Genomic DNA, 27,012 nt, shown 5'->3' with positions numbered 1-27,012 from the left:
GACCAGCTGATAAACTGCTTCCGTCAATTCCAGAAATATGTCAACACATGCAGGCCAGGCGTAATAAAAATAAGTTTTATTCTCACTAATTAAATCAGCCAAACGTTAAATCATGCTTTTTTGTTGTAGACATGTGCCTTCTGTGGTTGATAGAAAACAGACAAAAACCACTTTTAGGCTTTAAAGATCAAATCCCTTTCTTCTACTGAGCAGCCCTTAATGTAGACATGGAAGTGAACAGCATAAGCACCAGTAAGAACTTCCAAAGGGACTGAAATGTAGCTAAATGTTAACAGCTATCAGAAGAGATGTAACATGACTCTTTCTGTGCTGAAAGAACGTCACGGGTTAATTATTTATGACTTTATCAGCCCGTATCATCTAAATCTCTATAGCTCAGCTTACAGTGGTCTGTAACTAATCTACAGCACATAATGTCTAATAGCCAGAATCCACAGATCTGAGCAAGATCAGAGAAACGTGAGAGACAGAAAGGACAAAAATCAGTACATAGAAAACAGCACATAAAGCCTTTGTGACAGCAAATGGGAACTCCATAGATTTTTAAGAACCGGAGAGGCACTACAGTGAAACAAGACACTGTTTAAAAAAGTGGCCTATGAGCACAGCACTTCATCCCCACTTCAGTGCAGGGGCTCCAGCTTACATTAGCTGCTACTGGCTAACATAGGCTAGCATGTGATCACATCGTCAGAAGTGAGGTTACAATGTGGGTAATACAGGTGGAAAGTTATGGAAAGATTTAAGGATACAGGGGATAAAAAAAACAAAACAAAAGTCTCTCTCCTCCTGCATCCACATTGCTACATTTGAAATGCACTTTAAATGTCCTCTGAAGATAAACCACCCCTTAAGCCTTTAACATTCATAATCATTTCCACACCTCCGGAAGATTAGATATGTATTAGTATCTAGTAGGGATGCGCCGATCCGATATTCAGTATCGGTCCGATACTGGCCTAAATTACTGGATCGGATATCGGAAAGAAATAAAAAATGTAATCCGATACATTAAATAACGTTTCGCTCACATTAGCTGGATTACAGTGCTCCGTTGTCTTCTTCTTGTGGATTTGCGGTTGACCAAACCAGCTTAGAGCTGCATTACCACCACCTACTGGAATGGAGTGGATCAGCAAATAACCCCCTCAGTTCTCCGTCGCTGCGACGGATTCCCTTTGACACTGAGGGATCATCGCTGACATGTTTTTCCACGCCTCCGCCGCTCTCTGCCTTGTTTGTGTGTTGTGCTCGCTGTGCTGAGAATCAGCTGTTATTTTTTTTCTCTACTTCAGCTCCCGGACATACTGCTAGCGAGCGCAGCTATTAGCACTGGTGACCCCTTCCCCGTCAAAATATTTTTGATACTTTAATCCCTGATTTGTGACTAAATGTAGACCTGCAGTAGAAATGTATTTAGGAGAATGCTTGTGAATATAAAGCATTACAAGATTACGCTCACACAGCTCCCAGTTTTTCAACATAAACACTGATGACGCAACAGCAGCAGTCAGCTGATTTACGTGCAGTCTGTCTGCACAAGCGGAAAGAGGCGGAACCGGCGCGCTCAGATGGAGCAGAAGGAAATGTTTTTCTAGTGTCCAAAAGAAGCCTTTTCGTCCCTGTAACCTCCATTAAAACTGGGAAACAGCTGGAGGTCCTTCATCAACCACCTGATCAGTAAGTGAAGAAAAGAGAACTCTGTAGCTGCTCCATCCACCCTGTTTGTTTCACACAGAGAAAAACTGCAGTACGGAAGTTAAAATATGCAGATGAACTGTTAATATGAAAAAAGTATTTCTTATCCAGTTACTTGGGTAATCAATATAAATAGAATACAGAATTGCTAAAACAATCGATAGTTGCAGCCCTAATGAAATTTGCAACATGCCATAAGCATCACCTTCTCACACAGAAGCAACAGGATTCAGGTGATAGTTATTGTTGCAAGTAAGTAAAGTTTATTTATATAGTGTTTTTCACAGACAGAAATACACTGTACAATAATTAAAACACAATACCCCCCCCCCCCAGGAAAACACTATGTTAAAAACATAAAGTAAAGTAAAGTAAAGTAAAATTTTATTTATATAGCACTTTTCTAGATAAAATCACAAAGTGCTTTACAGCATTTAAAAGAAAACAATAATACACAATAAAACACACACAAACCACTAGTTAAAAGCAAGCCTGTACAAATGAGTCTTGAGCTGTTCTTTAAATGATTCAATAGAGTCCACAGATCTCAGGTGTGATGGTAGTGCATTCCACAATTTAGGAGCTGCAACCTCGAAAGCACAGTCTCCCTTAGTTTTTAGCCTAGAGCGAGGAACCACCAACAGATTTTGGTCAGAAGACCTCAGCAGTCTGTGCGTTATGTATGGGTGTAAGAGCTCACTAATGTATTCAGGCATTTGACCATGCAGAGCTCTGAAAGTCATCACCAAGATCTTAAACTGGGATCTGAACTTTATGGGAAGCCAGTGCAGAGATGACAAGATAGGTGTCACATGAGACCACTTAGAGGATCCTTTAAGTAGCCTGGCAGCAGCATTTTGGACCAACTGGAGGCGATTCAAAGACGATTTGCTGAGACCAATGTATAAAGAATTACAGTAGTCCAACCGAGAGGAGACAAAAGCATGAACAATAATTTCCAATTCCGGCTTGGACACCATTCGACTGAGGCGGGCAATATTTCGCAAATGAAAAAAGCAGGATCGCACAAGGCTATTAACATGTTTCTCAAAGCTAAGAGCTTGGTCAAATGTAACTCCTAGGTTTCGAACATTTGACTGAACCATTGATGATAAAAAACCAAGATTGTTTATCACAGTGGGAACAAAGCTATCGGGTGCACAGACAAGAACTTCAGTTTTCCCGGTATTAAGTGAAAGGTAGTTAGCAGCCATCCAGTTCCTTACAGCCTCAACACAGTTCTGAAGAATAGATAGTTTTTTAACATTCTGTGAAGAAAAGGAGATATACAGCTGAATATCATCAGCGTAACAATGATATGAGACCTCTTTAAATGCGCCCAAAATGTCTCTGAGAGGTAGTAAATACAAAGTGAACAAGATAGGACCCAACACAGAGCCTTGGGGCACACCACAGGACAGAGCAGCAGATGAGGATGTAAAACTATCAGCAGCCACTGAAAAGCTTCTGTCTGAGAGGTAAGAGCGGAACCAATCTAAGGCTGATCCAGAGATGCCCACCCATGTCCTTAACCTGTCAATTAAAATGTTGTGATCTACTGTGTCAAATGCTGCCGATAAGTCCAGGAGTACAAGAACAGAGTATTCACCTGCATCCCTTTTCATTAGAATATCGTTAGAGACTCTTAGGAGAGCAGTTTCAGTGGAGTGCAGGTTACGAAATCCAGACTGAAACTTATCGAGTATGTTATATTTAGCTAACATAACATTTAGCTGTTTGACCACAACTTTTTCTAAGACTTTTGATACAAAAGAAAGCTTTGAAATTGGTCTAAAACTTTGAGGAAGTGAAGGATCAGCATCAGGTTTTTTCAATAGGGGATGAATAACAGCTTGTTTAAAATATCGGGGGACAGAGCCAGTAACCAGTGACCTGTTAATTATTGTTAACACGCATGGCCCAATGGTGCAAAAAATTTTCTTAAATAAAAATGTCGGTAAAACATCAATGGAGCTAGAGGAGGGTTTCATGCTATCAACCACACTTAGGAGATCTTTTAATGATATTGGTGAAAAGTTCTCCAGGATTGAAGGCCGAGTGGGAAGTAAGGCAGAAGAAGATACAGAGGGATTTATGTTTGCTCTAATATTGTTAACTTTACCAATAAAAAAGGATAAAAAGTTTTCACAGTCTTCATTAGACTGAATGGGTGAAGTAGGAGAAGCAGGTGTAACAATCTGTTTGATTGTGTCAAATAGCATTTTTGGATTTCGTCTACTGTTAGAAATCAGCCGAGAGAAATAAGCAGCTCTTGCATCCTTCACCATGTTATTAAAAGAAAATATAAGTTCCTTTAAGTGAATTAGGTGGACTTGGAGCTTTGTTGATTTCCATAGACGCTCCACTTTCCGACAGCTACGTTTCAAAAAGCGAATACTGTCGTTCATCCAAGGGGAGGATTTGCTAAAAGTGGCCTTCCTCATTTTAAAAGGAGCTATTCTATCTAAAATAGAAAGACACTGATGGTTAAAAGAGTCTACTAAAAGATTTACATCATTTGAAGTAGAAACCTCCTCATGATTAAAAGCAGCAGTAAATTTATCTGCAGAAAGGTGATTGAAAATGCGTGAACAAAACACATGAGGCACAGATAGATAATCAAAATTAAGAGACAAATTAAAAAGAACACAAACATGATCAGAAATAAAAATATCTTCAGAATAAAGAGAATCAATATTTAAACCAAGAGTAAAAACAAGATCTAAAACATGTCCTTTGTTACTGTATGTGTAGGGCAAGACACATGTTGGGTCAGATTAAAAGATTCCATCAGATTGATAAATTTTTCAGCATGTTTATCTGAAGTATCATCAACGTGAAAGTTAAAATCTCCAATAATAAGGAGTCTTGCTAGTTTCAATGTGGAGGACAAAAAGTCACTAAATTCCTTCAAGAAGGATGTCCCTGGGCCAGGTGGACGGTAGATTAAAACACAATAAAATGAATTATCTCTTCCAACCTTTAAGATCTGCGACTCAAAAGATGAAAAAGTTTCCGAGCTCACCCCACGGCACATAAAGCTGCTCTTAAAAATTGCAGCCAGTCCTCCACCGCGTCCTGACGAGCGAGGGGAGCTGAAGAATCTGTATTTAGTAGGACACAGTTCTATAAGCGGAGTGTGATCCATCTCCCTCTGCCAGGTTTCAGTCAGAAACAGGAAATCCAAATCCTTGGACAGAATATAGTCATTCAAAATAAAAGACTTATTTGAAACGGAGCGCACATTCATGAGCGCCATCCTGAGAGGAGTTGAAGCTGGAGACCCTACTGAAGACAGCCGGGGTAAGGAGCGCAGGACTCGTGAAGTTGATCCACTGTGCCTATAAAGTTCACTCACCACCGGAGAGGCTACCACAGCCGCAGGAGAGTCCGGAAAAACTTGGCGAAGACAACATGTCCTCCCGCGTACGTTCAGAAGTGGAAAAGAATCATAACTCCAGGCACCAGGAGACGTCAGGCTAAACATAAAGGAGGGTCGATATTTTCCAGCAATTCCCCGCTTCCAGAACAACCGCAGTCTCACCTGGACTCCGGCTCTACATCCCCTCTTCCTCCGCCTACGTCCACCGAGGCACCGGCAGTGCTGACCGGCACCAGCCGCTTTGGTTAGCGGGGTAAATGGAGGCGAATAAGAGGCTGCACCACCAAGACACAAAAAAGGAGCATCATGGTTCCCCATATAAGTGCGGATGTTCAACAAAGCCTGTCGATCATACACCCAACGGGCTGCAAGACCATCGTAGACCGGAAAGCATATCAACATCAAAATAAAAACAAAAGCAACAGCTGATCGACCGACGGCGAGGCCAAACACAGGCGCCATCTTGTGAACTGTTTATTCATTCTAACATTACCATATTAAAAGAAAAAGAATAAAAATAAAGTCAGAAACCAGAAAGCCTGGTTAAACAGAAAAGTTTTCAACTATTTTTTAAATGATGCCACAGAGTCAGCTAAATGGAGCTGGACTGGTAAACAGTTCCAGAGCTTTGGTGCCACCCTGGTCCTTAGTCTTGTATGTGGGACAACTAAAAGACTTTGATTTTGTTGTTTGAGAGACTGTTGACTACTTTTTTTTTTTTTTTTTTTTTAATGTTTTTAAATGCCTGGATCAATTTTAAGTATCGGATTTATATCGTATCGGCCGATATCCAAATGTAAAATATCGGTAACGGTATCGGACATAAAAAACTGGTATCGTGCCATCCCTAGTATCTAGTGCAGCAGTATGCTTAAGATTAAGATATTTGACCAAATTATTGACTTTAGCAGTGGCCACATCGCTTAAAGATGCACAAATTCACTCATATATAGTCATACAAGAATTTTAAAGTCCTCCTTTAATGGCTGAAATGTAATTTTTGTAATTCTCTTTTTTCAAACAAGTGTGTAATAAAACAGCTCTCACTATTTCATACTGGAAGTTCTTCCACTTCATTTAACATTCTGTAACTGTGCTGGCTTTCTCCTTTTACTCTCTCTGCTCCCTCCTCTGTCTCCTCCATGCTGCAGTAATGTAATACAGGTGCGGTGTACTCACTGAGCCAAATACGGCCCTAATTCAAACCAGATTCTTCTGTCGCATTACTTGTTGTTACACTTTGCTGAGTATCGAATTGCTGCCAAATTCAGTCAACAGATTTACATAATTACAGGAAAGGCTGTATGAGATGAATAGGAAATTCAGTTTGGGAGACCACTGATGGAAAGACCAATGCTAGTCTCCTCTGAGCCCAATCACAGCGAGGATGGTCGGAGGTGGGTGCTGCATTGTTCACCAATGTGAGTGTGTACTTGTCAGTATAGGAGGCTAACGTAATGTGCTACAGCGACACCTATTAGAAGTGCCACCCTCCTTGACGGTCGCTCTGGTCCTCCAGGCTAATGACCCTTGTCACTGTAACACTAGACAAACTAAGCAACCCAACACCCATGTATGCTATGTGAAGTCACAACACTGAGTCCAATTTCCTGTCAGCAGTACTGGCATGTAAAGCTATCATCAATCGTCCGTGGCAGCTCTCATAAGAACTCCTGGTGCTTGGATGAGGCACACCTAGCAGAGTATGGTAATTCACTACTTTGTAGATTCGAGTACAAAGCATACAACACTCGCTCTTCTGGGAAGCCACAAATGTCTGTGGTATGAACAGCAGCTGGTGCCAAAGAATGAAGGGCACAGGATGCGCAATGAGTAACTAAAAGGAAATGGAGGTTATTCGGAGGTCGGGGCAGATATTAATTGTATTCTTCGTTAGAGGGAATTATCCAATAAAAGGAGGACACGTCTCATGAATAAACAACAAACTTTGCTCCAGCTGCAGTAGGCCAAATGTACTCATGAAAACTTACTACTTTAAGTTTAGCCAGAGTCTGATCACACTCATTTTATTACTTGGAATTAAAGTGTTGCGGTATTTTACAAGGGAATTTTTTATTTTTTTATTTTTAAATACACGTGTTTCCACAAGGTCCCTCGGAAAATAGTAGACCAGAGGATGAATATATGGTTTGTGGGCAGGTGCCTCTCCTAGCTTCACGCTGCCCACATGTTCTCTCCAAGTCTATTTAACTTCTTGTGAATAGGGCATATTATTTTCTTTTCGTTTCCTCTTCATTTTGCGGATGTCTTTATGACTGAGATTTTCTATTAATTTTACCACTGGATTGGAGGTCACAGGGAGAGCCTGGGCTGGAAAACTGTGTGCACACTTCTCATCTGTCTGAGTTTCCCAGCTTTGAAATGGATTACTTTCAGAGTGACGGCTGAGAGAGCTACTTATCCAAAAGTCTGCTTAGTTTAACTGTCTATTTTGAAGTCTGAAGCATGAGTGAACCATGACAAGAACTGAAGAATGAATAATAACTGATGTGGGCTTTGGTTTGGTTGTTTCAAACTATTTCACACTACATAAAAACAGCAAACATTTACATCTGGCAGATAGCATTAAAACCTCCTTCAGCCTACGTCACTAAAACAGTTTGTCAAGTATGAATACAACCTTGATGACAGTAAAATGACTACATCTGGGCTGCAATACAGCTGACTGGCCAAGTACATGTACTATCAAAACAGCAACCAGAAAGCCGAAGATTAAATCTTAGAGTTTCAATATTTCAGAAGGTTCAAAGGAACTTGCATCCAGATTGTGCTGCTATTTTACCAGAACAAAATATGTCACATTAAACTGGTGCTGATAAAAGTATAAATAGGAAAACAAGAAGTACTTCATTTATCCACATGAAAGATTTAGACATTTATATCACGTAATATATACACATCTTATCAATCACTGGAAATACTATACTTTACATTTTAATATTAAGAATTGGATTTTGTATTGCATCTGTCTAAAAGTGTATTTGTATGTAAGCCGCATAAATCCATGAAGATATGAATATATTAAGTATTACCAGGCACCGTATTCATAAGCCCACAGATCAGCAGATTGCAGTCAGCTTTCCAAGAGTTACTGGCAAAGACAAATTCTGCATGCTTGAGAAAGAACTCTTTTTATGAAACTCTTTAAAAAGTAAAGCTTACATAAAAGATACTTTAAATGCACCATTTCTTATGGATTTTAATCACACTTGGGAGGTTTAAAGACTGATCTGTGTTAATGTCGTTTGGAATTTAAACTATGAGATGGCACACGAGTAACTAAAGTATGGGTTTCTTTGTGTGATGCCTCCAGCTGCAGAGTCAAAGTGACTATAAACAAATTATGCTGTAAAATGCAGCAAATACAGTAGTGCATGAGAGAAATAAACATATTAAAAGAAAAACTCTTGACCTTGTTTTTCCATCGGCTCCAAGTATCAAATTAAAACCTGACACGATATGGGAAGAGTGTAGGCTTTGTCCCGTTTATTTTGGAGAGCCCGGAGCATTCCCTGATCATCTGGGTTTGTTCAACTGTGACCCTGCATAGTGTTAAGGATGTTTAAACATTTTTTACACTGCCAAAGGGTTGCAGTGTTTGAATATGAAACAGTCATAACCCAATACAGAAAGAAAAAAAAAATTCTCATAATGAATAGCTGATTAGAATCGGGGACTGGTCTTTGCAATGCCGATTGCACTGACCTAACCTTCTATATAAAATATTTGATTATCTCTAGATGTGGAGTGTTTAATGCACAATTTGCTTTAAATCAGATGAGGAGGTTTAATCTGGGATTAGAATGGCCGATTCATATCATCCTCCAACGAAAGTTCAACCTGATTGACTGTGTGCTTAAGAAAAACTGTTCACAGCTCTTTATTTACCTACGACACAATGATTAGATTAATTTGCTCCACTTCCTCTTGAGCTGCTGCCAGCCACCCTGCACTAAAGCCAGACAAAAATACACATAACATAAAATATGCATAACACTGTAAGCCCGTAGCATGAAAGCACCCACTGACATTGCTTTCCCAAATGCAGATGCATTGATGCTCACTTACAAAAGACAGACACTGGATTCATTTCATAATAAATCAATGAACACTTAAAAGGCTAGCTGGATTTATTAAAGCGATGACCTAATTCTCAACCAACCAAATCTGACTGGAATTTAAATAGAGCAGGCAGACGAGGAACAAGGAACAAGAAACAAATACCTATTGTGTGGTCAAGCCCCCACCCCCACCCCACTTCTGTAGGCCAACTATGTAGATTGTTCCATTAATACAGAATGAAGGGAAAGTGTGAGGCTGAATGTGTGGTTTCTAACTCTTTAATAAGCTGGATGAATGCCACTGCTGAACTGAAGGTTGCAGTGAAATGCGGGTCAATCCAGCTTTCATAAACCTGCAAGTTCATAAAACCAACCAAAACATCTCTAACCAAAAACTGACAAAGAAAGAAGAAAATCTATGTAATGAAATTTGACAAAATAAAACCAAAGTCAGGTGAAACAACTCAGACAAAATCATCCAAACAGCTGTTCACACAGCGCGTCTCATCAGCTGGTTCTACTGATTGGAACTCTGCGTCGCACAGACTGCCAATCGCTGAGGCCATCAGGTGGAGATAGCCAAGCAGACCTTGTCAGTGAGGACTGAGGAGGTGAGTTATGACAGTGCTGCTGACAGGTGAATTTCTCTGGCTGTTCAGCTCTGTCAGCAGTGGTACCCTCCAGCTCTCAAGAAATACTCTAAACTGCTCCACTCTGACTGCTGTAGCAGTTGTGAGGCTAAGGCCCCAAAGACATAAAAAAGTCAAACATGTGTGCTGACGCAGAATTACACCATGTGTATGTGTGTTTATATTTGTAGTTGGACGCTAAGGCAGGACGCAGTTTCTGTGGACGACAACCTAATTGCCTAAAGCACGAGCCAACAACTTGGCTGAGACATGTTTTTGCTTTTAAAAAAATAAAAATAAAAAAAAAATAGAGGGTTAGTGGGTGTTTCCATGGGGACAACAACAGCACTTGCAGTAATTTGTCCACTAAAATTTTAGAGATGTCTGCTTGGCGTCATAATGGGTGAGTAACAACCAGAAGCGCAACAACAAACAAAACAGTTGATATGCAATAAAGTCAATGTGAATGTATAATATAAGCTTATGTATGAGTAGCAGCAGAGACAATATAAGAGAAATATGACACTCAAAGAATCCTTTATAGAAATCTAGATTAAAAATACATAACAGGGAAACATCTTATGATGCACAGATGCAGTGGAGGTTCACAGCAGTTTGAACTGTGTGGTGGCAGACACATCTTCTTGTGAGTACTTATAATTTTTCTTGACTAACGGTATCTTTTGCATTAATTAGCATAGAATTTCAGGATTCATTAGAAATGTTAGTCTAGGTGGCTACAAGAGGGGAAGAGTGGGCAGCTAGACAATAAAATGATACATGATTAATGTAACGTGTAATGTAACTCAGGTAGAATAGAGAAAAAAAAGACACAGGGCAGTTTATTTACTTTCAGCATTTAGAGAAATGTATATAAACCTGTGGGAATGCAACCAATCATATTTAACCTGGTTTACTTACAGCAATGAATGATCTACCTTTGTTATTGGACATATGAGGACAGAAATGAGCTGAATAGGTAAAACATTAAGTCATAACAAAGTCATCCCTGGTACCCTTTTTTACCTTGAGCGTGTGTGTGTGTGTGTGTGTGTGTGTGTGTGTGTGGATGTAAAAATGCTTAGCAAAAACAGCAGGGTAATCAGGAATGTTAGCTAACATAATGGCTGTTGTGTTTGTCTAAAGAAAAATATTTTTAATAATCCCCGGAGCATACAGTAGGTTCAGCTCGTGGGAGTGGACATTATCAAATTCGGCTGATTTTTCTATAGATGCAGTTTTCCTGTTCTGTTATTCTGAAAGATAACTGCTCTGCCGTTATCAAGATGCAGTCAAGTAGAAAGACTTGCTTCTAAAAGGACTTGAGGGGAAATCCCCTTAAAACTTTAACTTATATCATTAACAGCCATAATTACTAAGGCTACACTCCAAACTAATGGCACTGCTGAATGTGCATAAGAAAGTTTTCTGGTCAAATCGACACTGACCAAATTCCTCTAACTTGCTATTGGTCCACTGTGTGGCACCAATGCAGCTCCAACACGCTGCTTTGAAGGTGCCCTGTGGTATCTGGCAATGAGATCTGAGCAGCAGATCCTTTAAGCCCCATAAGTTTCGAGTTGGACCCACTGCAGATCAGACTTTGTTCAGCACATCCCCCCAACAAGATGTTGTATTGGTCCACTGTTGGTAATTACTCAACACTGCGGGCTGGGAGCAGCCCATGAGCCTAGGTGTTCTGGCAGTAACAATTTTACCCTTGTCAGAGTAGATAAAATCTTTACATAATCTAAGTCCCAGGCTTCCAAGGTGAGTCTTCATGATGTTTCAGCTCATTAGTGTACAGCTGCTTCTTGCAGCATGAATCTGTTCTTGTATATCTCTGCATCACATGAATTTAGATTGTAGGTATCTGTAAGTGCTGGGAAAGTCATTACTTATTTTGGTAACATCCTTCACAGGGCTTGTAACTTGGGAAATAAGTTATTTGAATTATTTCCAAAGAAAAAGAACTCCTTTGCAGGACCTCTCTTTTTTTTTTTTTTTTAAACTTGAGCTGGTGTTTATTTAACAGCTCCATTCATGAGCCACTTAGCCCCTTTTCTTCAATAACTGTAAAATGGTTATGTGACCTCTGGGACAGCAAGCCTGGACTCATCATTAAAACGCTTCATTAATTAAAAAAAAGAAAAGAAAAAAAAAAAAGAGCTGTGGCAGGATGGCAGAGATGATGACATGACAGCAAAGGACACCCCACCCACATCCTCTCCTCCTTGCCAAGTAACTGAAGCTGACATCAGGGGTTGATGGAGAGACACTCCTCTAATGAGGTGAGACTACACATGACAGAGAGGAGGGTTCGAGAGACTGGCACGCCAAGAGAGAGGCTAATTCTGAGATTAACCTGACAAACCCAAATAAGTGAAAGATGCATTGATTTCTGATGATAGGTGCCAATTAAAGGATGTTGTGGACCACGGTCTCGGTGCTAATTCAGATCTAAAGCTGCCGACTGGCCAGAGTCAAGGGCTGTAATGAAATCCACATGGAGGCAGGAAGAGCACTGGATAGAGGAACTAACACAGAGCTGGAATGGCTGAGATTTTTTCAAATCCTGACCAGTTGGGGCCAGCATTGTTTTATTCTCAGAGCTGTTTAATGTCATTGAGCTGTAATGAGGCCAGCACTCAAGAACAAATACCTCTACTCACAAAAGCCCATATGAGAGCTCACAGGGTTTGATGGATTAAAAAGGAAAACAAGTTGTTCTAAACTTGCTGATATAAAATGTACTTGGTCTCTGCCCTGTCCTTTCTTACAACAAGTTGATAGGGGCCTCGGGTGCTAAACTTGGCCATCCAAATGCAGAGCAAATTCTTTAGTTTGTGTGCTTTGGTCTGCTTTCCCACTACTTTACCAGGAGGAAAACAGAATGGATCCAATAACTACAGATACTGTAACACACTATGACATAACTACGATCAAAGGAAGCGATAAAACCTCAGGTGAAAAAAAAAATACATATATTTTTTTGGCCCCCTTCAATTTATCTGCTAAGGAGCCTGTTTAATTCTAACTAAGTCAGCATTTTTAGATACAAGAGACGAGCGATCTGAGAAGCATCATTGCTATAACGTAGTGGGATAGCATGTAGTGAAACGAGGACGGCAGAATCCAAACACACAGGCCTCAGCTACAAATTCCAACCAGCTGGAAACTGTAGACGCACTATTAAGTAAATGATGGAGCAGAGCAGCCAACACTCTCTAAACACCCAGAATCACTGCAAACCCCTCGTTTTTAGGACACTGCGCCAGAAAAATCCGCAGCCTGACCTGTGGGAAAAATACATTCTAAGATAACCATAACATGACTGCACCGATTGATTATAAAAGATGATACACAAAAGCAAATGAAACATGGCACAAGATCACTGCTTCATCATCTGTGGATCTCAACCTATTATTTAAAATTCTTTATGTGAAATGCTCAGCAGCACGTGGGTCCCCCTCTGTCCAAAGACCGAGCCGAGCCATCATTAGTCTTTGCACATAACAAAATAGTGTGGCTTGACTTGACTAACTTGACTAACTAGAGACACTACACATCAGTCCAGGCTTTTAAAAAAAAAACCTTCAAAAACAGTTTCCTTCATATGAAATTCTTTCCAATCACCCACTTTTCCTTATATACAGACAGGATTAACATTTACTTTTACCCTTCTATTTAGTGGAACTAGCTCCTGTGGTACCTCTTTGCGGTGAAGAACAAACCTAGAACTAGCAACCACAAAATGTGGAAATTCAATTAGACGAATTTAAGTGTTTCATAAAGTCATAGGTGGCTGTCCAGAGGAATTCTCATAAAAGCTTAGAGCTCAGGAATAATCGCAGTGCAGTGACAGCCTCACTACGTACACACGCCCATAAGTGGAAACCACAGAACAGTGACATACACTTAGAAATGTGGTCTGAGACCTGCTAGTAAATCGCCAGGCTGACAGACTACAAAGGTGGCTTTCTTCATTGTTCTGCTCAGCTCTGGAGCATCTATTAATTCCAATCTTCTCTGGTCAAAAACAGTACCCGAGCAGAGAACGTCAAGCACCCCAGCTCCCTGATACAGCAGGATATGGTAAATATCTGTTTATGGAAACTGGTGCTCCTACTTCTGGTTGTAAAAAGGGTCCCACCAACAACTCTCTGGCCAATAAGTGGCAGTGGATGCAAGCTGTAGCTAACAACAGAAGTTTGTGATGGAAAACAGGGACCACACAGTAAGGCTACGAAACCCCAAGGGCAAAGAGAGGTGTACGGTAAAGCCTGGGTTTGGTTAATGGATAGTTTCAACAAGGATTTCCAGAAAAAAGCACAACAGTAATTCACCGGGAGCTTTCTTTTTTCCCCTCCCCGGTCTATAGCCTGTTACTTTAGAATTGTTTTTTAAAAAACGAAAAAAAAATGTTCTTATCTAAATGTAATTTATCAGTAGCTGTTCTTCCTGTTCTGCAGCAGTCAGCTGATCAAATTTCACATCTCCTGAATGGGCCAAGATACATAAACCACAAGCAGCTCCCAGTTCATGTGGCAAAACATCAGTTCAGTTTGGTAACATGTAACAGCAATCCTTATATCTGCTTCCTGTTTACAGTAAACATGCAAAGGCATGCACATATACATATACACTGAAATTCAAAGGGAAATTAATACTTGGTTATAACCCTGCATTCATGTGCTCCTTGGACTGTTGGGATTTCTTGTTAAGAAGAGTGTTTCCAGTCTGCAATTACTTTACCTGACTTGCTACCAGGATTACTACTAATTAACTTTGTTCTAGTTAATCTGAGTCATTTTACTGGCAGGGTAACTAATGATTACAACCTAATCATATTAAATGGTGGCACAAAAAAAAAAAAAAAAAAAAAGGAAGAAAACTTACAATACACAGATTTGTGCCATTAATCAACAAAATTTTTTCTTCAGACTTTCCGATTCATTTCTCTTGATTATTCTGACAGAACATGAATGCACAATAATTTAACTATAATCTGCATTATTTCACGCAAAATTGCAAACACTTGGTATCTGTCCAACACATACAAAACACAATCCAAATGAGATAACTGTACAGAATGAACCTTTTCTCTACAACAGGCTGTTAAGAATCCTCTTATACAATCCATACCGCTCTCATTTTAACCTGCTTTTAAGCTGCCAGAAAGAATTTCTTGCTTAAAATGTGATAAACAAAGAATAATGAAGTGGAGTAAAGACATCTTGTTAAAAGTGGCACCTTAATGGCCTTTAAATGCATAACATATCGTCAGACTCAGGGTCTATAACTTATCCTCTATTAGATACAAGGGGATGATCATCCAACATTTGTACAGCATGTGGCCATGTGGGGAAATGATGCTCAAAGCATATAGATTCAAACTATTCTTCACTGGCCTGGAGAAAAACAGACACGCTTATGGCTTGGCCTAAAAGAGAACTTCACCTAGTACCTCATTTCTTCTTTCCTGTTAAGATGAAAGTGACGCACACATGATTGATTGAGAGCTGTGTATTCCTGTGCCTGACCTGCCCATTATGTGGTGTATCATATTAATCTCTTTAAAATAGAAAGCGGATGTGACTGTTATGGAATGACGAAGACAATGAGTGGCAGCAGGCACTTGAAATAGCCTGATTACTTCCAGGCCCCGTCTGCTCCAGAGTGAAAATGGTGGCGGAGCCTGGGGAGCCGTGGTCCAGGGTTCAGGTAAACAAACAGCATACAGTGGGCTACATTACGATTTCTGAACATTGAGGAGTCTGTTTGTTGAGATGAGGTTTGCACCGAGGCAGCCGGACAGAAGAATGATTGCTGTTGTTCGGGGGGGGGGGACAGTGCAGATGTAGTCGCCTGTTTTTCTATCTTTTTTTTCTAGAATGTTCTTTGGAACGCACCAAGAAGTGAGTCACAAACCACAAAGTCTTAGCTACACAAGGAGAGAAAGACCAACAGATTTTGGGGGAGAAACAGAATAGTTTTGTCTAAAACTGTTCCAAATTCTCAGAAAGATCCTTCTGAGAAACAGGCTAAAGATCCAGTTTCTACTCTCATTCAAGGAAATTCGAGCTGCACAGAGGCGAAAAAAAAAAAAAAAATACTGCAGATAAGCCCAGATACAGGATTTTTGTTCTGTAAGCGATGCCTTGGAAACTAAATGATGAACTGTTGTCAATAATTATCTTTTTTACACACGAAAGACTCAAAGTAGGTTCTGGGTTACACATCATAGTTTTACTGCTACTTTATTCAGTTCTGTTTGCTTAAGAATGTGAATATAAATGAAGGCGATGTTGCAAGATGTGGCATTTACACTATGCATGCACAACACTGGGAACAAGAACACATTTTGATCATTTACATTTGACCACTAAACAATCAGTCATTGTGTACCTCCACCTCCGATTCACAGGACCGACAGAGTAAACACACAACTGCTTAGAGGAATGTCAGCTATGGAAAAACAGTTCATAAGCAAATACAGCACACCCATTATTTCATTAAAGGGAGTCAACTGTGTTCACAAAACCGAGTCATTGACCCGTACCATCTCCAATAAGTGCAATACTAAAGGAGGAGGAAATAAGGTAATACTAGAGATAATTTTCCCTGGGGGATTTTAACCATCAGGACAACTCAGGCTGAGGTGAAGGGGAGTTATGATGTGGAAGGGAGCTGTGTAATGCTCACTTTTTGCATGCCTTTGACTAAGTCATATGGTTTTTATCGAAACACAATCATATGAGCTAATGGCAGCAAAGGGCTATGGCCAAGTTTTTGTCCTATCTCTTGTGACTTGGGTCAAAAGCTCTGTCGCAGACGTGAAGAGATGGAGGAAGGACCTACGTCAAGTTTGGACTAGAGCATGGGAATTTAACAGAAATGAATGAAAAGCAGCAATGAACAAAAGAGCAGATGAGGTCAAAGAGTTTCCTTGCAAACACCTCACCAAAAAGCCGATGAGACATACAGTACATTTCCATATTCTTTTTAAAGATGGCAAACAGAGACTACTTTCCTGTCTGCTCGCATTTTATTTACAAATCTGTCAGGCTTCTGCCTAACTTCGGTTTCAGTGGTGTCTGTGGAGGAAAAGGACAATTTCCCCTGTTGTACTGTATCCAAACCAACAAGCTCTCTGTGGAGGGTTGAGATTAGCAAAATATAAATTTTACTATTAAGGGCTGAGTGACCTGTGGATCATTCAACATAACCACAACAGCCTGACTCCAAATCTGTCAGAGGACCTTTCCTCATGATCCTCAACCTTAAAAATGAATTTGGCACGTTTTTAGAGTGAATTTAGTATTTAATCCACCATTTCACTTTTTGACTGAGCTACGGAACTCACAGCAGGTGACAATATATAAATTAAGCACAATGCACTCAATTTACACAATTTAATTCCCATCAACCAACTGTAAACACTAACTCTTGTATACTGTAATATTTAAGCAACCTTTCCAAAGGAGTTTCACCAAGAGTACCTCTAGCCAACCAGCTCGTGTTGCGCTTGCTGCCACCTCCACTAACCACTAAATGCAGTAGGCTCCCCCATGAGTCATAGCTGTGTTTTATGGAGCCACAGTTCCCGCTCTTAATGACAGCAGGCGCTCTGACGTATGTCCTAGACCACCAGTATGGCACTCTGCCTGTAGATCATGGTGTGAAATTGCCCAGAGACTTGGCAGGTGGGAGAATGCAGACGACTTTCTCCTGTAGACGAAAATAAAGGTGAACCCAGAGGTGACCTGCTTGGGCTGCAACAGATTTACTGTGTTTTAAATCCCAATACTTGGTTTCCTGTGCCTGAGGCCCACAAAATATGATATAGCAAGTACTGTGTCTGAGAACTAGTTGTTGTGCTGACCTCTTCCTGCTGAAAGCATGGCTGTTTCGTGTAGCATCAGTTGTCATCTAATAAGACCCACATGCCTGTTTCACAAAAGCAGAGCATGGTGGATAAAACTGGCAGTCTGTAAATGCAGCACATGCCCATAATCCAGACAATAAGCTGCTCCAGTCAGCCACTCTAACTTGGCTAATTTTTTCTCTGTGTATAGATGAGAGGCAGGTTGATCGGCACATCAGGCCCAGTTACATGCATGTGGTCAAATAATAAATATATAGAAACTCGAAAATATATTAAAAAAAAAAAAAAAAAAAAAAGCATTCGTTTAACAGCCCAGTAGAGAGAGAGAAAAAAAAAAAAAAATCACATCCTCTCCAAATGCTGTTGAGGTTTTGGAATTGGTTCTGCTTGGAATAAAAGAAAATATGCATGTTAACAAAAATGGCAAAGTTTCCAAACAAACATTTGTGACTCACTCAGGCGTTGCAAATTTTGCAATATTTTCTGATTGCACAAGAAATAAAAGATGGAATTGGGGAGAATAGCTGGGCCTTAGCCCAAACATTCCATGCATCCTTTTTTTTTTTTTTTTAAACTTCTTATTCCCAAACAAATTAAGCTGAACAAGCAGCACGGAAGCCCGTTGACACCTGACATCCAAGATGCACAATGTAGCCTTCCCTTCCTAACAGGAGCAAACTTTTCCCTCGTCATGTTATGGCTCAAATCCTTTGCCAGCTTCCCTATATTACTTTCAAACACAGTCACACAGGGCAATTTAATAATAGATGGACAGCTAATGCCTCCCACCCAGACTCCAGTCAGTCACCAAACCAGCCAATCAGACCTTCAGCTGGGCCTGCTGTGAAACCAGACCTCCGCTTGTCTGATGACTGCAAAGCCAGACACTGGACAAGCTGTGCATGAGGGCTTAATGTGGCTGATTCAACATAAGGAGGCCTCCAAAGACACACACACACAAAAAAAATGTAGAAACCACAATCTAAATAATGACTCTCTGCTGCAACGAGAAAAGCTGTCTGTTTGAAAATATTAGCAAGAGAAAACTGCAGCTGAAAGTGTAGGATCAATAAAAGCCACAATAAGAACCCCGACAGGAAACATACAGCAGTAACAGTAAAAAAGTTAATTTCAACCTCTTGATAAAGCGCTTGACAATGACAGTTAAGGATTCTTAATTCGATTCAAAGGAGACATTACATTTGAGTTAAGCTGCATTTCCCAGGACTAAGTTCTACAAACTAAAAATTTGTGATGTGAGACCAGAAACCTGAGATCCCGTTCAGAGAAGTGAACAGCTTAATGCGGAGTTCAGAAATCAGCCAAACTGGGAGGAAGAAGCTCTGTTAGTGGAGTTCCACTTCATCGACTGTGACATGTTTGCTACTTGTTTGGTTTTTCAACAACGCTCTATCATCATCACCTACTAATGTGACACAAACATACTGTTCTGGAGTCAAGCTATCAGCTTGACTCCAGAACATCCTTAATGTGGATGGAGATGCACACATGGAATGCATAATAAAGTGCTTTGAACAAAAGCTGAAATTTTATCCTGCAAAAATACTGATGCTCCTCTGAGCTGTTAAAAGCATATTTCTTCAGGTCAAAAGAGCAAAGAAAGAAAGTGTTGACACAACAGCACAACAGGCGCCCTCTATCCATGGGTTACATTTAGTTTGCAGTGAATTCTGCTGCTGCAAAGGTAAGGCTACATAAGCATTACACACTCAAATAATAGCAGGCATTCTGTCTTTTTATTAATTCATCATTCCGCAGATTCCTCTCACAAAGTTATCGTGCACTCTGCACATGTGCCCACCTGTGTTACAGCTGAAGGTTTCCATCTGGATTCAAACCTTAATTTGAATCTTTCTGCATTGGTTTCATAGACACTACTGAGAATGTCCAGCTGTCTGGAACTCATTTTTCCTCTGCAGTGGACCAGATTCCTTTGAAGCGCCGTATATACGGCCAGTTTTATGATTACAAAAAAAAAAAATGTGTCTAAAGAATATGTTTTCCTCTTGAAATCCTGAAAGGACCTCTCAATGAGTCACTGCCACATTTTGAACCAACAAATTCAGCAATATTACTTGATATTATTTGCATTATGGATAAGCTGATTTCAATCAGGAATATTTCTCCTCCAGCGACTTACATGTGCCTTCTATCAGTGGGCAAATTAAACTTTCAGCAGGAGTGAGCAGGCTGTGCTGCATCTGATGGCACTACATAGCTGAGAGTGGAGAAACAGAAAGCTCGGACCATGATGTGTGGCTTTGATAAAAAATTATTATTAAGCAGCTAAGCAGCTGAAAAGTAGGAATACACACTGAGATGATTGCACACCAAATGGTCTACCCTTGAAATCAAACGTGTGTCATTTAAATTTGAATCCACTTACTATACAGCACATCAGAAAAGGTTATTACCCCTTTTTATAAGACTGCCTGACATCTTGCACACTAACTTGCATGCGTTCAACTTTGGAGATAAATAAGCAATATAAGACACATTGTTTGAGCTTTACTGCAAAATTTTTCCCAGGTTTTACGAGTCACAGCGGTGTGAATGCACGCCTATATGCATATGCGAGTGATCAAACGTGCATATGTGGTTGGCTTTGACAGTTATTACAGAACAGAAAAGTCCAGAAAAAAACATAAACCTCAGCCCATCTAATATTTCACCTTTGACAAGAAAGTGCTTAGTTTGACAAGCAGTGATTGGATGAGTGCGAGATTAGTTTGGCATGACTCGACAAAGAACACTGACCTAACAATGTGCATTCTGCTATTAATGGTGAGTAATAGCTTCCCTTTTGAAATCATGCAGCACAAATCATTTAGCAACATGACACAGTCATACCAGTGAGTTTGGCTGCTTTGTCATTCTATTTAGTGGTTTCAGACAGCACTTATTTTCTTTGCTGTTTAAAATGTTTGCTTATCTCACTTATTTTCTTATTCTTGGATGCTGCTGGGAGGATGGTAGACTGTTGCTGTGGTCTAGCATTAAAACCTCCCAATGCGCAGTGGTTTGAAGTCAGCCACCTGTTAGAGCTAGTCGCACAGTTAAGAGGTAGAGAGGCCCATCATCCTCGCCTGGACAAGGAGGGAAAATAGGGAATGGAATGCAAATTGTTAAGTCAGTGCCAAATGACTCAGGGATAACTGGAGGGAGTAACTAAGGTCAACACATTAGGTGTACTTCAATAAACAGAGAGAGGTCAAGAGTTCAACAGATCACATGAGAAGACCAAAACCAATAATACACTGTTCTTACATTAAGTATATACAGTGGAGTGAAAAAGTATCTGCCCCTTCCTGGTTTCTTAGTTATTTTTGGATTTATGTCACTTAAATGTTTCAGATTATCAAACACATTTTAATATTACACAAAGATAAAAAGGTTGGGAAGGGGCCATGTTTACCACTGAGCAGCATCCACTCTTCTTTTAACAGTAGTGTGTAAATTTCTGGGAACTGAGGAGACTTTTGGGAGAGGAATCTTGTCCCATTTATGGCTGATAGAGGATTCTAGCTGCTCAACAGTCCTGGGTCTTCTTTGTTGTAGTTTTCATTTTATCATGTGCCAAATGTTTCACTCGATGAAAGGTCTGGACTGCAATGAGGCCAGTTCAGCACCCAGACTCTTCTACTACAACGCCATGCTGCTATAATACATGCAGCGTGCAGTTTAGCATTGTCTTGCTGAAATATGCAAGGCCTTCCCTGAAAAAGACACCTGGATGGGAGCGTACGGTCCATGTACTTTTTGGTCATTCGTTTTTTCATTTTAATAACATATTAAAAAACAAAAGAACTGATGTTTTGTTTTGTTTTTTTAATTTTGCATTTCATACTCCAAATCCATATAATGTAAAACAAATTATATTCATTTTTTCCCCTTTAAAATCAAAACATAAATTCGCAGAGAATAGGAAACAGAAAAACAGTTTTTTAAGTTTCTTAATTGGAAACTGGAAGTTTAACCCTGTCATCAAGGAAACTCAAGGCGTGTATTAGACGCTTGCTCTTATTAGTTTACAGTTTTCAAAGCTGTTATTTAGGATGGCATTAGAACCACACTCTCAAGCAATTGTACATACGGCAAGAAGGGGACGGTCTTCTACAGCAGCCTTTGTGGTTATTTTGCATTGCTATGGAGAAGAAAGGGGGTTTTCCCTGAGGAGCATCAGCAGATTTTGCATGGAAAATGGCTTGAGTGGACTCTCTGATGCACATCTGCAGGTGGAGGTGTCAAAAGTGCCACTTACATTTCCAGCTTTCTGTTACTGTGTCCAAACTTTTTTGAGACCTGTTGCTGCCATAACATTAATATTTTTTATGAAAGAGTAAAATGCCTCCTTTTAAACATCTGATATGTTTTCTATGTTCTATTGCGAATTGATTATGGGTTCATGAGGGTTGCAAATCATTGGGGTTCCATTTCAATTTGATATATAAGATAAGACAGCAATTTTGCCCTACCTCATAATTATGAAATATTTCCAGATCTACATCCAGTTTGATTCCAATAGTTGAGCCAAATTGCACATCTGGTAAAATTTTCAAGCAAATCATCCATAACTTTGAATAACCCTCCAAACAGACAAACTGAATCAATCACATAGCTTCCACTGGACATAATCACAGATTAATACTTAAATTAAACTGGCATTAATTTACAAGCGTAAATGTTGCTAGCCTCATCAATCCATTACTGTTTCATCATGGACACAGAAACTTCATTTCACATTAGTCCACAAAAATCCCAATAATTTAACACTTATTAATATTTGAATTAACCTTTACTATCTATAATAAATGTGTTTAGCTAAAGTGTATTAATGTATTACCTGGGCAATGTTCTTGTTGAGTAAGTAGACACCATATTCAAAATGAAACCGCTCTCCTCTGGGGTACAAAGGGAATCTGTGAAATACAGAAGAAAAAGAAACAAACTTAAAGAGGAACAGGTGATTTACTGTACTTGACCCATTACTGACAGTAAGAAAACCCTACCTCTGCAAGCCAGCTAAATTTTCAATAGCATTAAATCCACATTACATATCACAATAAGCCGTAGTTCCAGCTACATGAAAAAGTCAACAAAACCCTCATCCTCTTTGGCCGTGCAAGAGGGAATGATTTGATTCCCATTGTTGAAAGTGTCTGATAATGTAACCAGCAGCGTTTACATTGGGCGATACTTGCAGATTACTCAGGAAACTAAGTCTGAGTCCATGATCCCTTCCCACAGATGCCACCTCTGTACCATGCTAAACTCAAATATCTAACCGTGTGGAGGCGTCCAAACAACTCGTCTATACGCCTCTGAGCAGGAACAACTTCTCTTTTCAGCATGGTGGGAAAGTCCCATCAGTGCCAGTCACATGTTTTAGGTAGGACACACAGGGAATGCTCATGAAGGATGGGGGAGATACCCTTGGGTGTCGGCACAGGATAGTGAGGTGAATAACCCGACATGCACCCTGCTACCAGGCACGTTGAGACTGGACTCACACCTTTCAGTCATTATGTGCTTATGTCTCCTGATCTCCCACTGAGGAGGCTATGGGATAATGAGAAACCAGCTCCACAGACTGAGCAGGGATTTACCCTGACACACACATACTCAAAACCTGTGAATATTTTTATGGACCATGTTCATATCATAGCTTTAACTGAAGAGCTCCTCTAAATTCTTCACCTTCAGAGGAACCTGATCCTAATCCCAGTCTCACCCAAACACTGAAGCACTCCTTTTAAATATGTGGGAGGAAGAATGACTGAACTTTAGAGGCGTTTCGGTGTTCTCTTGTGCTCATGAAATCCACCAATGCAGAGGAGATGTTACACAGTTGATGCAGCATTCATATGCTGTTAACTGAGATCATGCTATCAATATCCTTATAGTCCAGATTTAACTGTGGTCTTGATGCTTTCAGAGCTTTCTATGACATCCATGTTTCAGCATTTCCTCTAGATAACATGAACATACAGAATTAAGGGGTTTTTAACAGGTCTCTTTCTTTTATTTGGCTTTTATCCACATCCTGAAAGTTTGCTTTGTATCATATCTGAGGCTGTCTGGAAATGTCAGACAGCATTCTGACTGTAGGGCTCACTGTAAACACCTCCTCACTCACGCATTGCACTCCAAATCCAGGAAGTTGAAGAAGTAAACCTTGAACAGATGGAGATCATTGTAGCTTGAAAATGAAATTTAACAGGATGTTGCTGCAAAGTCTGGCAAAGGAAAAGTGACGCTGTAGCCAGAGGGCCGAGCAGCCATTCACTCGTCGGACCTCCATATCACCGTCATGCGGCCAGGGCCCCGCGGAGAAAGTGACACGCCAGAGGTCATATCTCAGCATTAGGAAATAACTAACAGAGAGAGGAAGAAAAACACAACAGGCATTCCCCATGCACCGCTGGCATACCCAATATCACTTCCCCAAGAACAGATAGGATTTGTTTGCTGATGAACATGCATGAAGAGGGAAACAGCGCTAGCTTCAACATACACACACAAACACATGAGCACACGTACACGCGCCGTCACAGCGAAGTGATTAATGACTGCTGTCCACTGTGTCTGAAATCACACTGGGGAGACTCTGGTTCACCAAACACCAGGAATTCCTCACGGGGACGTCCTGTAATGGCAAATATATTATTACACAGCAGCAGCAGGGAGGATCGAGTCGAGGGGAGGAGGCACTGAAGGAGAGTAAGTTTCAGTTGGAGAGCACATTTAATTAATCCAGTTTGTTTGTCCGTCAGCAACACTGCACAAAAACTGAAAAAAGAAAGAAAAAAAAAAAAAAAAAAGGCAAATGAGGAACCCGTGAAGTTTAGATCTCGAGGACTCTCAATTACAGACATTTACGGCAAACATAAACAACAATGTTTAAATTAAAAATTTATTCTTATTCATTTTTTCCTTATTTGCCGTTATTGTTTGTTCCAGGGTTAAAAAAAAAGAAAAAAAAAAGGAATTATTGTATAGAATAATGGCCGTCACAACCAAATAACTGATGCAGAAGTGATGTGGCACATCACATAAATACCAGCCACTGACATCACTGAGATATATATATCTATATCTCTATATCTATATTTATCTATCTATCTATCTCTATATCTATATATATATATAAAAATAAAAAAAGTCACTTTTCATTTTCTGTCTTTGGGTGCCTCAGCTCTGACCTTGGGGACCGACAGCCATTGTTATTATCTCTGCTGCAACAGAACTCTAAATGTCGTGTCTGGGAGAGTCATAAGTAAGTAAAAGGAGGCCGGACGTCATTTTTAATCACTCAGCCTGCAACGTAAACTAAAACAGTCCTCTGCACTAAACAGGATGAAATAAATTACAGCCCTAAAGGACCATCCTGAGCAAATCAGTACCCAGTCTGTCCATCAAGATTCATGGTCCAAAACAAACACACACTCAAACCAGAGAGATTCCCACACAGGCTCGGAGAGGACCCGTGTGTGTGTGGCACTAGTGGTGCTTACTCACTGGACTTACAAACTATTTGTTTAATTTGAAATTAGGTCCCGCTTGCTTTTCCTCTTGCACCTTGTGCATAATTTATGTGGTTCTATTGTTTAATTTTGTTGTACATGTAAATCAAATCAAATCAAATCTTTCCCAGCAGTCCTCCACCCATTTCTACACTTTCCTTGATCAGGCAGTTTCTTCCGCCGGCACATCCCTCTCCCGCTCCCCTCAGTGGCAGCACTGTTGAAGGGTCACGTCTATGAGACTAACACAGCAAACTGAATATGACAGACACCATAATCAACACACCCACTCACTTAAGGGTCCATTCAAAAGGCTGATTACTGAAACATGAAATCTGCTTTCATTTAGCTAATATTCAACTCTGTATGCACTGGACAAAAAAGGATTCAAAAGAAATAACAGTGATGTGAGGGCAGACATAAATCTGTCACATTTCTTCCCCCTTTCATAAAAAGAAAAAAAAAAAACTGCACTTCTTTCCTTCTCATCGACTCTAAAGAGCAATTCAGCCACAGGATATTTAATGTGCAAGTACTTGCTCTGGCTGTAGACATGAAAATATGTAATTAATAAGTGTGGAGCCATGACATTGTAAAAAGACAAAAGCAGTATCTCACAGGAAAGTCCCCTGTGTTTATATGAATGCCCCCAGCCTGCCAGCTTTTTAACTGCAAGGTCTAGACACCCTTTATCCACAGGCAACCTTAAAATATAAAGCTGGGACTCTTGTTAAAAGAAGGAAACAACCAATAAACACGCTGTTACAATGATGGGATGAAGCAAAAGAAGGTTCATTGCTCTTTCTTCCTGTCCATTTCTTTTTAAAAATCACTCCCCGTCCTGCTTTTTATTTCTGTACAGGGATCTTTTAATAGCAGACTGACTTACAGTCCTTTCATCTTCGGTTGATCCACCACCAGTGTCTACACTGTCTGCCTCTACTGTACCCTGGAGGCCTGCTAGCAGGTGTCAGCAGCACATGACGTTTTTTTATAGCCTCCGGTTAAACGGACACATTTATGGCCTATTTGTGCAAAGAGGAACGGTAAGGTTACTGTGGCCCAAAGACTTTAGTAAAAGCTTTGTATGTACCGCCTGTTTAAAACAAGCATTGCATTCTGGAGTTTTTACAACAATAACAAAGCCAAAATGGAGGGCACTGAGTCCATCGGAGCTGGTTTTTTCTGTCAAAATTGCGATAGTCTCTGTAGGCACCTTGTTAAAAGCAGCCCATTAGAGAACCGAGGCCACAAGGTCAGCGGCTGCTTATTGTGAAAATTACACAAAGTCTGTATATTTAAGCATTTTCTAGTATACTGGACTGCTCTCACTTCTGAGTCCAGTGGATTAAATGGTGGAGCATAAGGAAGACACTGCCATGCAGGTGGGTGGTCGAGCTTGGCTTTACTGCGGTTCATGAGAATACGGTGGGAAGGCTCCTAGTCACTGACTGACTGACTGACCGACCCGCTGAAATGTATACACAGGCTGAAGTCTCCACATGTGTTGGCTTGCCTGTTTAGACATCCTAATTAATACTCCAAATGTGCAAAACAACAGATCTGGCTCACATGCTGGAGCCGAGGCTTGGCCGGCACTCACAGACCTGTATTTAAATGGTGGTGTGGGCTGCTTGTGAGTTTCACAATGCCTTTAATGTGCAATTTCAAACGCCAGGGGCCCATAAATCATCCGGACTTGCTTTAAAAAAAAAAAAAAAACACCTGCCTTGCAACTGTCAAAGCTCTAATGGCAGTGGTTACTATA

The 27,012-nt window shown here is 40.3% G+C and overlaps 1 protein-coding gene across 1 annotated transcript in view; it reads right to left on the bottom strand.

Annotated features, from left to right (window-relative positions):
• Positions 1–27,012, bottom strand: part of uvrag (UV radiation resistance associated gene) — a 101,291-nt gene that overhangs the window by 26,257 nt on the left and 48,022 nt on the right. Inside the window, exon 14 of the mRNA XM_030746425.1 lies at positions 22,565–22,640. Coding sequence (XP_030602285.1) covers positions 22,565–22,640 — 76 coding nt within the window. The remainder of the gene's footprint in view (positions 1–22,564; positions 22,641–27,012) is intronic.

The sequence above is a fragment of the Archocentrus centrarchus genome, chromosome 14 (assembly GCF_007364275.1).
Source record: "Archocentrus centrarchus isolate MPI-CPG fArcCen1 chromosome 14, fArcCen1, whole genome shotgun sequence".
Classification (NCBI taxonomy): Eukaryota; Metazoa; Chordata; class Actinopteri; order Cichliformes; family Cichlidae; genus Archocentrus; species Archocentrus centrarchus.
The sequence above is the reverse complement of the archived record's forward strand: the minus strand, read 5'-3'. Positions and strand labels throughout refer to the sequence as shown.